The 12,325-nt window shown below is 40.3% G+C and overlaps 1 protein-coding gene across 2 annotated transcripts in view; it reads left to right on the forward strand.

Annotated features, from left to right (window-relative positions):
• The window catches only part of timm50 (translocase of inner mitochondrial membrane 50 homolog (S. cerevisiae)), a 165,535-nt gene that overhangs the window by 77,321 nt on the left and 75,889 nt on the right, over positions 1-12,325 (forward strand). The window contains exon 3 of one of the 2 annotated variants that reach the window (XM_043681019.1): positions 6,870-6,891. The exons of the other annotated variant lie outside the window; for it this stretch is intronic. Coding sequence (XP_043536954.1) covers positions 6,870-6,891 — 22 coding nt within the window. The remainder of the gene's footprint in view (positions 1-6,869; positions 6,892-12,325) is intronic. 2 annotated transcript variants of the gene reach the window in all.

Genomic DNA, 12,325 nt, shown 5'->3' on the forward strand with positions numbered 1-12,325 from the left:
GTCAAATCCCTCGAACTCAGCACCGTCTTCCTAACCTGCAATCTTCTTCCTGACCTCTCCGCCCCAACCCCACTCCGGCCTATCACCCTCACCTTGACCTCCCTCCACCTATTGCAATTCCAACGCCCCTCCCCCAAGTCCCTCCTCCCTACCTTTTACCTTAGCCTGCTGGGCACACTTTCCTCATTCCTGAAGAAGGGCTTATGCCCGAAACGTCGATTCTCCTGTTCCTTGGATGCTGCCTGATCTGCGCTTTTCCAGCAACACATTCTCCACCTCCTGCTGTGTTATTCTATCCTCTTGCTTTTCTCACTACTCAGAGTCATAGAGATGTACAGCACAGAAATAGACCCTTCAGTCCAACTCGTGCATGCTGACCAGATATCCTAAACTGATAGGTCAGGCAGCATCCAAGGAGCAGGAGAATTGACGTTTCGGGCATGAGCTCTTCTTCAGGGCTCTGAATCCTGAAGAAAGGGCTCATGCCCGAAACGTCGATTCTCCTGCTCCTTGGATGCTGCATGACCTGCTACGCTTTTCCAGCAACACATTTTCAGCTCTGATCTCCAGCATCTGCAGTCCTCATTTTATCCTAAACTGATATACTCCCATTTGCCAGCATTTGGCCCATATCCCTCTAAACCCTTCCTATTCATGTAACCATCCCGTACCTTTTAAATATTGTAATTGTACCCATCTCTACCATTTCCTCTGGCAGCTCATTCCATACATGCACCACCCTCTGTGTGAAAAAGTTGCCCCTCAGATCCCTTTTTAAATCTTTTTCTTCTCAGCTTAGACCTCTGCTCTCTAGTTTTGGACTCTGCTACCTTGGGAAAAAGACCATGGCTGTTCACCCGATTCATGCCCCTCATGGTTTTTTAAATCTCTATATTGTCACCCTCTCAGACTTTGATACTCTTGTGGGAGAAAAGCCCCAGTCTCTCCATATAGCTCATACTGTCCAATCCCAGCAGCACTCTTGTAAATCTTTTCTGAACCATTTCAAGTTTAGCAAAATCTTCCCTACGCAAGGGAGACAAGAGCTGAGCACAGTATTCTAAAAGTGGCCTAACCATGTTCTGTAGAACTGCACCATGATATTCCAACTCCTGTACTTCATGCACTGACCAATGAAGGCAAACGTGCCAAATGCTGCCATCACTATCTTGTTTATCAGCAATTCCACTTTCAAGGAACAATGCACCTGTACCCTGAGGTCAGCTTTTTCAGCAACACTCCCTAGGACCTTGCCATTAAGTGTATAAATCCTGCCCTGATTTGCCTTTCCAAAATGCAGCACCTTACATTTATCTAAGTTAAACTCCACCTGCCACTCTTCGGCCCATTGGTCCATCTGATCAAGGTCCTCGCTGTATTCTTCACTGTCCACTGCACTGCCAATTCTGGTATCATCTGCAAACTTACTAACCATACCTCCTATATTCATCCAAATTACAGATTGTGGTTGAAATATATTTTTGTTCCTGCTGATGGCCCATGGTGCCCTGTGAATATGAATGAACTTAATAACTAAGTAACCATGGAGAGTTTTTTGGAGTTGGGAATTGCAGAGATTCATAATCCTCTGACCAGCTAAATTTTTATCCCCATCTTCGTCCTAAATGGACAATCCTTGTTGATGGTCCAGTCAGTGGAAACAGCTACTCACTCTTTGTCCTGTCAAATCCTCCCTATAATTTTATATTTCAATCGGATTACCTTTCATTATTTTCCAGACAATGGAAGAAAGGCCAGTTTTGCTCCATTTCTCCTCCAAAAGGCAACCTCTGGGGAACCAATCTAATGAACATTTGATGAACCCCTCCAAGAGAAATGAGACCTCCTTTTTAGGAGGGTCCAATGTTGTATGTACAGCTCCTTGTAACAAAGCTTAATTAGTTTTGTTCTTGAACCTATTTGTGATGACAGTTTGTTAAAGATATTGGAAGTGAAAATATTTCAGATAGTTCTGCTGTGCTTTTAATTTCTATAGGGATTTTATATTGAAGCCAAAATGGGCTTCCCTCCAGATCTGTGACAAAATCCTGCCCTTGACCAAAGCTACAATAGAATAGGGACTGACATTTAAAAGTACTACAGTGTGCTTTGGTTTATGTATCTGTGGATGCAGCTTATTGCCTTCTGTGTGGAAAAGCTGGGAACAGCCTCTAATCTGAGGGAAGGGGGGGGAGGTGAGGTGAAAATCAATGTTTTCCTTATCACATTGTAATTCGTCATCATCATTATACCTATTTACAAGGAGAGGCAACAAGGACAGAGAAACAATATTCCCCGTTGCACCCCCGACTTAGACATTCTTCACTGATTCTTCATAAGATTAAATTATCTGACACGACTGAGAAATCACCTTCACCACAGTTGTAGTAGTTTATGAAGTTTCTTAATGTATTATATAGTCATTATACAGGGAGCATCCAGATAAAGCAACATGCATATTGAATGGGTGACCGTTACAATCAAGAAGGGTCAATAGTAAAGATGAAGTCATCTGCTGTTACACAATTAATAACTGGCTTCACATAATAAATACTTTTCACCTTGTTAAACTGACCTTCCAATCTTGTTAAATGGCTCTTCATAATGAATGCTTTTCCACCTTGTTAACCCATTACCCTTGCATCCAACACCCCATTGTTACCTGAAAGTTCTTATCTGATCTGAGTCATGCTCAGCTGAACCTCTTGTTTCACAAAACTCAGAACTTAACTCTTTCCCTACCTGCTCTTACCCGATACACATTCTCAAGATAAAAGAGAATGAAACAAAGATCTGCAGATGCTGGAGTACATGCAATTATTATCTAATCTTGCCTCATTGATGTGGAGTTGCCCATTCTCCTACCTGCTGAGCAGAAGCTAGACAGCAACAATTTCTGATATGAAAGTCAGACATAGAGTTCCTCATGGTAGTATCCCACCATCTTCAGCTGCTTTATCAATGACCTTTCCTAATCCTAAATTCAGAAGTGAGGATGTTTGCATATGACTCCAAAACTGGTGGTATGGTTGACAATGAAGAAGGTTACCTAAGATTTCAAAGGGATCTTGCTTAGTTGGGCCAATGGGCTGAGGAGTGACAGGAGTTTAATTTGGATAAGTGCGAGATATTCCATTTTGGTAAAGCGAACAAAGGCAGGACTTGTGCAGTTAATGGGAGGGCCCTGGATGGTGGTGTTGAACAGAAACCTAGGGGTTCAAGTATGTACTTCTTAAAGCGTTGTATTACAGATAGACGAGGTAGTGAAGAAGATAGTTGGCATACTTGCCTTCTGCTCCGACCGTTGAATGTAGGATTTGGGACATCATGTTGAGTTTGTACAGGACATTGATGAGGCCTCTTTTTGGAGTACTGTGTACAGTTCTGATCTCCCTGCTGTCGGAAGGATTTTATTAAATTGGAAAGGGTTCAGAAAAGATTTACCAGGATATTGCTGGAATTAAATGGTTTGAGTTATAAGGAGAGGCTGGATTGACTGGGATTTCTTTTCTCAGGAGCACTGTAGGTTGAGGATAACTTTGCACAGGTTTATAAAATCATTAGGGACTTAGACAGGGAAAATACCTTTGCTATTCACCTTAAGATGAGGGATTTTGAAACTAGGGGGCATGTTTTCAAGCTGAGAGGAGAAAGATTTAAAAGGGACCGGTGGGGCAACTTCTTCACACCAGTTGGTTCATATGTGGAATGAACTACCAGGTGAAGTGGTAGATGCAGATCCATGAATAGGAAAGGTTTAGAGGGATATGGTCCAAATGTAGACAAACGTGACGAGTTTAGGAAATTTGATCAGCTTGGACGAGTTGGGGCAAAGGGTCTGTTTCCATGCTGTATGACTCTGACTGTATCTGAAATAGAAATTGCTGGAGAAACTCAGCAGGTTAGAACTGTTCTGATGAAGTGTTACTAGATTCAACATTAGTTTTGCTTTCTGCAAAACTGTGCAACGACATATGATCTTTCACTTTTTAAGAAGTCAGATCCTTCAAATTTTAAACCTTAAGTTAAATGTGATAATATACTGCTGTCTCTCAGTTGTCATCCATGATTCAACTGTAACACTCTTGCCTAAATGTAAGTTTGCTCACTAAGTTGGAAGGTTTGTTTTCGGACGTTTCACCACCATACTATATAACATCAGTGAGCCTCCAGTAAAGCACTGGTGTTATGACCCGCTTTCTATTTGTGTGACAGATGCTGCCAGACCTATTGAATTTCTCCAGCAGTTTCTTTTTTTTGTTGTTGAATAATAGAGACCATTTTGGATGGTGAAATGAGCTTGATTCTGAGTGTTCTTCACTTAAAGCTGCTGGCAGGATATTGAATGGATAGCAGCTCAACTTTCCTCCGTTGCAAAATACATTATTGATCTTAGCTCATTTCCAGATAAAATTTGAATTTTAAACAAACATACATTTCAAAGTTAAATCATCAGAGACATGCAAGTTATTTCTTTTTCCACCTGCTATTTGCAGTTCAGTATCTTTCATATTTTTCAAGGTTACCAAATGAGAACAGATATTAACCAGCATCTACAACTGCACTGCATAACCTTCTTTTATATTGTTTTGCAGCTTTTCATGTTCAAGTCTCTCTCAGCTGCACATTTTGTCTTGATATCTTTTACACCCATCTGAGAAGACAAATGGAGGTCTGTGCTCCAAGATCTCTCTGAAAGACAGCACCCAACAGTGTAGCACTTAGTCAGTGCTATACTGGAGTGCCATTCTAGATTTTGTGCTTCTTTGGAATGGTTCTTTCCCTGGATTCCAACAAGAGTTAGCGAGTTTGGAGAAGATTTGTAGCTCAGGTTGAGGTTCTAAATGTAAGTTTGCTCGCTGAGCTGTAAGGTAAGTTTTCAGACATTTCATCACTATACTAGGTAACATCATCAGTGAGGAGAAAGTGAGGACTACAGATGCTGGAGATCAGAGTCGAGTGTGTGGTGCTGGAAAAGCACATCAGGTCAGGCAGCATCCGAGGAGCAGGAGAATTGTTTTAGGCAAATGCCCTTCATCAGGAATGATCATCCGTTGAAGCATGGGTGTTAGGACCCGTTTTCTATTATGTGTTTAGGTTTCCTAGTGTTGGTGATGTTATTTCCTGTGGTGATGTCATTTCCTGCTCTTTTTCTCAGAGGGTAATGAATGTGGTCCAAGTTGATGAGTTTGCTGATAGAGTTCCAGTTGAATTGAACTTAATAGACCCTATACAGACAACAAGCAAAATTAATGTTATTTACAAAGTACCGTGCAAAGACTGTAACAGACACTACATTGGACAAACAGGTAGAAAACTAGCCACCAGGATACATGAGCATCAACTAGCCACAAATAAACATGACCCACTTTCACTATTCTTACATACAGACGAAGAAGGACAGCACACCCATCCAAGGACAAGCTAAACAGACACACACATGAGAATTCCTAAAAGCGTGGCATTCCAATCAGAATTCTATCAACAAACTCATCGACTTGGACCCCATTTACCAACCTCTGAGAAAAAGAACAGGAAATGACATCACAGGAAATGGCATCACCAACCCAAGGAAACCTAAACACACACAGAAAGTGGGTCATAACACCAGTGCTTTACCAGAGGCTCGCTGATGATGTCACCTAGTATGGTGATGAAATGTCTGAAAATGAAGCTTCCATTCAGGCAAGACTGTTAAATTTAATCATGGATGACAGCTGAGAAACAGCAATCATCATCGCATTTAAGTTTAAGCTGTAAAATTTGAAGGGTCTGATATCTTAAAAAGTGAGGAATCAAATGTAGTTGCTCAGTTTTGTACAGACTGAACAGCTAACTTACTCGACACCACACTGCGAAATTGCAGTTTCAGATTTCCCACTGAGTCTTTGTGATACAGCTTGTTATGAAGTGCTGAGCGATTATGTCCTAATTCCTAGATTATCTGTCACAGGGTGGTGTCAATCAAGGGGTTGCAGTTAACCTACAAATTATCTCCTTTTCCTTCAGTGAAGGAAGAAGGCTTCCTATCCCTGATTCCCACCAAATGATCATTCAGACTGCCAGGTGTAAGTTGTTTTGAATTGTAATAGACCCTACAATCGAAGAGCCTGTGTTGGTTAGTGTCCATATGTAGGTTGTAAACTAGCCCCTAGAAGGTAGTGCGACAAGGAAGAAAAATATTAAGGCTAATTGATGGGGACCTGGGAGATGATGATGTTGGGGGAAGATTGGGGACGGTGGTACCCAAGTTATTTTTAACTCTTTAGTTCTTAGAAATTCAAGTGTACAGCTCTGGATGGTTTGGCAAAGCTGTGCAGACCAGAAGGTGCAGTGATTGCTAATTTCATCTATAGCAGCAAATGGGTATTAAAATTGGCTTCAGACTTGGGAAGGTGGGGGGGGAAAAAACTCAGCCAAGGCTCCATATTGCAATGTGCTTTCCCATTTTTGCCCACAGGTTACTTACAGGCATGACACAATCGAGGCTAATTCTGTTGGCCAATCATTTGGGCGCAAAGATTGGCCACTTAGATGTGTTGTTGCAAAGCCAACAAGAACCCCAAAGCCTTCAGGACAGAAAAGGGTATATTATAAGGATGTGGATTGACTTCCACTGCATGCTACTAATGAAGTCCAGGGCCAGTAACAGACCTCATTCCAACTATAGTGAGGGTGTTGGCGGTTGTTTGGGAACCAGCTGCTTCCCCCATCCATTGACAGATGTATTTGAATATTCATATGTTTGGCGATTAATTTCTATCTTAATTGGGAGGATGGTGTTGTGCTATGAATGCTCCCAACCTGCTGGTAAATGGGCTGCAGAAACTGATCTTTTTTTTTTCTCTCTCTCCCTCTTTCCTCCACAGATTCCAGATGAATTTGATAATGGTAAGTTAAATCAATTTGGAATTGTTTGCACTGTTGGGTTCATCTCCGGGTTGGCATGTCGATGCAAGACTTTTCTCTGTGGCAAATGTCCTTTTTTTAATTCTTTAATACATACTACAAATGTTGCTTCTACTCACAGATGGCCCCTGTGTTAAAGTGGGATTTAAGTATAATAGAAATTGGTACTCCTTCTGTCTATATTTTGAACTATAAATTCTGCGAAATGAACAGAACTAGAGCATCACTGTAATATAAATTAAATAGGATTTGCTTATTTCTATGTCCCCCATTTAAGTTGTCAGTTGTCCTTGATTTGTGGATAATGTCTCTTAATGTATACAGTACCCAGCATACCAGCCTGTTTTAGCAAACATTGTTCTTAGCTAGTTTTTTTTTCTAGGACATGAGACAGAAGTGTTTTGCTTTTTTAATTTCTGAGCTTCCTTGTATAATATTTTGGTATTTGGTATTAAATGTCCAGTTGCAAACATGGCTTCAAGAGATGGTAATGGGATTTCTTTTTTTAAAAAATTGCTTCTAGGTCTGAAATTTCAAGTTTTGTCTATGTATCTATTTTTGAGAAAGCTAACTTGATCTTTGAGTAGGTCTGGTGTCTGATTTCAACACAGAAGTGCATAGCTGCTAATTTTAGGGACATTCCAATGAGCTTCCGCTCTTGTGGAGTAGAGAAGGGATGTTTTGTGTAATTTGACTATTCAGTGACCCTACTGTCAACCCCTAACCAGTACTGACTGAACTCAGTTGTGCTGACTCCTCCATCATAGTCAAATTCCTTGCAGTGTTCTAGTCTTTATAAACAATAACTATTTGGTTGAGATACTGACATGGATCTTATGTTACTGCCTCAGTACCAACATTTCTCCTTGCTGCCATGGAATCTAAAGACAAAGGAATACAAGTTTGACTGCAGGAGGCTTCATGTGATACTACTTTGCTGAGTCAGAATATTTCTTCTTTTCCTTGTCATTTTTGAGTAGGTATTGTTGCTACTTGTAAATGGAAGCAGTTTTGCATTAGTGGGATTTTTGATTATCAGGCTTTTAAGACTTGATCAGCCACTTAAATGTTTGTAGATCTAGTTATTTGCTCATCAGTATATTTGTTTGAAATTTAAAATATCACTCTGAACAATTACTGCAGAAGCATGCTCCTTTGTTATTGGCCCCATAATATTGGACTGTGTGTATCGTGAAGTCTTTGTTGTGAGAGAAACAAAATATGTAAGTGTGGACTCTTGTCTGGATTCTAACAGGGAATTGAGGACAATGCATCCGTCCAGTGAATCCTTCCTTCAGTCTATTATCAATAGTTCCCAAGTAAAAGTACAGTAGCCTATTAACACAATTCAATTATTTTTAGCTGGATTGAGCTGCTTCATTTCCCTGACCTTCTGCAGCTTTCAAATGTTGTTGCCTAGGGCTCCGGCACTAGTGGGGAATACTTAATTGCTATTGAAATGTTGAAGTGGTGATTGATTCACCCCATCACAACACAATATAGCATCTTATGAGGGTTTCTCTTAGTCATGATCAATTATACTCTATAGTCAGGCACCTAAAATAGTAGATATTTGAAAGCACTGATAATAAAGTATTTTTCACGTCTTTCTCAGTTTCAAAATAGTTTTAAACTGCTTCATGCAAGATTCAGCACTTTGTGATTATTTGTTTGTTTAGTTATTTGCTTGTATGATTTTATGGTCCAGACCAAACCCCCTTCAAATATATCAAAAGATAGCCTTGACCCTAACCTTGCTCTTACTTAGAGACCAGCATTAGCTGCTGTGTTCCAGATGTGATTCAATTGGCAATGCTATACGGCTTTAAGCAAAACGCACTTTATTCTTATCCTACAGTTAGAATACAAACAAAAAAAAGAAGAATTGGCATAACTTTAACTTTATTGGAAAGCTTAACAGAATGATCGATTATTTAACTGCCAAACAGCAACTGTTCGAATATAGTAACATCCCATAAATACACTCTTGGCAAAAGCAAATTCAGTGAAATAGAATGTCTCATATGTGATATTTCTCCAGTCTGGGAGAAAAGAACAGCAAGAGAAACCTCTGGTAGACAGAGGGATATAGCAACTCCCACAACCAACTTCAAAATCCCAACAACTGCTGAAAGCTAACCTATAACTCTGATTCTATAAGAGCTTGACTCCACCCGTTCATGCTGCTTCTATTGTTCCAACTTTTATATAAAAAACACCAAGACCTCTCAAGCTGTTTACTTTATTGCCTTGAAAGAAACAGCTTACCACCAATGGCTCAAAATCTCTCTTCAAAAAAAAAAGACAAAATACACTTAACACCATAGTGTTGTCACAGTAGGGACAGGTTTTCTTTAAAGTTTCTTTTAAAGTATCATGCTGGTTTTTGATAGAGCATTGGGATGCCGGGGAGGACACACATGGCGGTGTGGGCAGGGTGACGATTTGTAGTTTGCATGTGCACAGTGAATGGCAGATTGTGTTCTGCAATGAGACATTGACTTTGTAGTACTACACTCCATTGTTTTACACTACTGTCAAGTGCACGACAAAAGTACAAACGCTGAATCCAATCGCCACCCCTAACAATCACAAAGTGGATCTCTGTTGTCAGTAAATGGAAATTAATTTTCTAATTGGCTACAGTCAGAACTATTAATAATCAGAAGTGTGCATATTAGTAACTGACCCTCAACATAAACTGAAAATTAATTGAGTAATAATAACTCTGTAATCATCCACAAATATCTGAAACTAAATAACTTCATTGTAATTATTTTTTGACAAACTAGCCATCACAACTTACAATAGAGGAGTTTTTAATTTTTTTTCCTGTGGGAGTACATTAAAACCCCATTAGATCTATTTTATTGCGCATCACATCTATGCTCATGTTAGTGCACTTCAACATTTAAGTCGTCCTTGTCTGTACCTTTGTGAGGCCAATGGCTCTCCCACAAGGAAAAAAGAAAATACAGGTAGGTATAGTCACCCCGGCTCATGTCCCCAAGAATCCTAGTAGCTGATTACGGTTTGTTTCTTAAGCCTTAGTAATGCTACAAGTATATTTCAAAAATATAATTGGAATCATACAAATTTACAGCACAGAAGATGACCAGTTTGTGTCGTAATGTCTGTCTGTCTCTTGGAAAGAATCATCCAATAGTCCCACTCCCCAATTGGGCCTCCAATTTTTTTTTTCCCTTTCCAAGTACTTATCCAGATTCCTTTTGAAAGCTACTGTTGAATCCCTTTACCTCACCCATTCAGTAGTTCCTGACCGCAATGATTTTGTTGTGTTTGGGGAAATAAAAATGCTTTGTCTTCCTGTTTCTTTCACCAATTACCTTTTAATCTGTCTCATTTAGTTACCTATCCTGCTGCTGTTGGGGAAATTAAATCTTATTTTCTAATTTTCTTGCTAATTTTTGCTCAGGTTGATTTACACTTGGTGAGTAATTTTATGTATTTATAAAGTGAGTGCACATTTCCATCTCCAAGGCATATCAGTAAGATGAGGTTTATGTCCATTTACACATTCTACCAACTGGTTTTGATTTTCATTTTCTCCTGTATGACTAAGATCTTCCCAATATTGAGCCTTCGTGGAACCCAGAAGTTCAGAAATACACGTAAGCACTGCACTGTCACTTTTTATTATTTTTGAATCGGTCAAAAATTTGGCAGCAGGTCAGGGGATCCATAGATTTAATTTTTACAGTTCTGAAGAAACAATGGTTCTATCATTTTACAGAGCAAGATACTTCACAGTTTCTACTTGGTGTTAGTGTTGTGATTATCCTATCCTAATTGTCTTCTCTCTCTTCCTTGATAGCATTGGCTAGTTTTTGAGCAGTGCAAACTTCTTGTCATCCAGCATCTACACTCATTCTTGCGAGCAGGAATCATTCGATAATAATTGAGAGCTGGAACAACACATGATGTCCCTCTTGCTGAACATACAAATTATGAGCAGGAGTACACTATATTCACCCTTTGATAAGATCACAGGTGATTTGATTGATATGTCAGTTCCATGTGCCTGATCACCAATTAGCATTACTTCCCTTATTAGTCAAGAATCACTATACCTCTGTCTTAAAGGTATTGAATGACCCTTCCTTGACTGATGTCTAAGCAGAGGTCTGCAGACTTGCGACTCTGAGAGAAAGAAATTCTCCTCAGCTTCATTTTAAATGGGAGATTTAAGATTTTGTCTCTTCTACATGGTGTGAAACATCCTTTTGGTATCAAGTCCCTTCAGGATCTTGTGTGCTTCAATGAGATCACGCCTCCTTCGTAACTACAATAGATAGAAACTTAACCTCTCCAACCTTTGTGAGATAACAGAGTTAAGCTTGTCAGATAATAGCTTCATCCTGAATCATTTCAACAAACTACTATGGACAGCAGACTGAAAGAAGGATTTACTAGACTAATGCATTGTCCTCAATTCTCTGTTAGAATCCAGATAAGAATCCACTCTTACATATTTTATGCAATAGCATTCTTTTTTAAATAGAGACCAAAATTGTCTCACCAACATCCTGTACAACTATAATTAAACTCGGTAGCTACTTTTATTCCAATCCACTTTTCAATAAATAAGTATTTATTTGCTTTCCTAATAATTTGCTGTACCTGCATGCTAACTTTGTGTGATTAGTGTACCAGGACACCCAGTTCACCTTTACCTCAGTTCTGTAATCTCACTCAATTTAAAATATTACTTCTCTATCATTGTTGCCACAGTGGATCATTTCACATTTTCCCAAATTATGCTCCCACATACCAAATACTTTTGGGCGTAGACGTAACCAACCTATATACCTTTGCAGATTCTGTATGTTTTCTTACCTACTTACTTTCCTATCCATCTTTGTGTTCTCAACATATTTAGCAACCATTCGGTAGGCCGTACCTCCCAGCTGTAAATAGTCGGGTCCCAGCATCACCTTTGGTATTACCCTTATTAGCTATATCTGCTCCCAGGAGGACCAGTTCCACCACAGAACACACTAGATGGCCTCCTCCTTTAAAGACTGTAATTTCCCCTCCCATGTGGTTGAAGATGCCCTCCAACGCATCTCATCCATGTCCCGCACCTCCGCCCACAAACCTCATCCCTCCAACCGCCTCATCCGCCGACATTTCCGCCACCTACAAACAGACCCCATCACCAGGGATATATTTCCCTCCCCACCCCTTTCCGCCTTCCGCAAAGACTATTGCCTCTGTTACCTCTACCTGGTTAGATGCTCACCAACAACCCACTCTCCCCTCTTGGCACCTTCCCCTGCCACAGCAACAATTACAAAAGCTGCGCCCGAACCACCACCTCCTTCTCCTCCCTCTTCTTTTCTCCCCCCCCCCCCCCCCCCCCCCCCCCCCCCCCCCCCCCCCCCCCGCGCCCCCC

The sequence above is a fragment of the Chiloscyllium plagiosum genome, chromosome 41 (genome assembly GCF_004010195.1).
Source record: "Chiloscyllium plagiosum isolate BGI_BamShark_2017 chromosome 41, ASM401019v2, whole genome shotgun sequence".
Classification (NCBI taxonomy): domain Eukaryota; kingdom Metazoa; phylum Chordata; class Chondrichthyes; order Orectolobiformes; family Hemiscylliidae; genus Chiloscyllium; species Chiloscyllium plagiosum.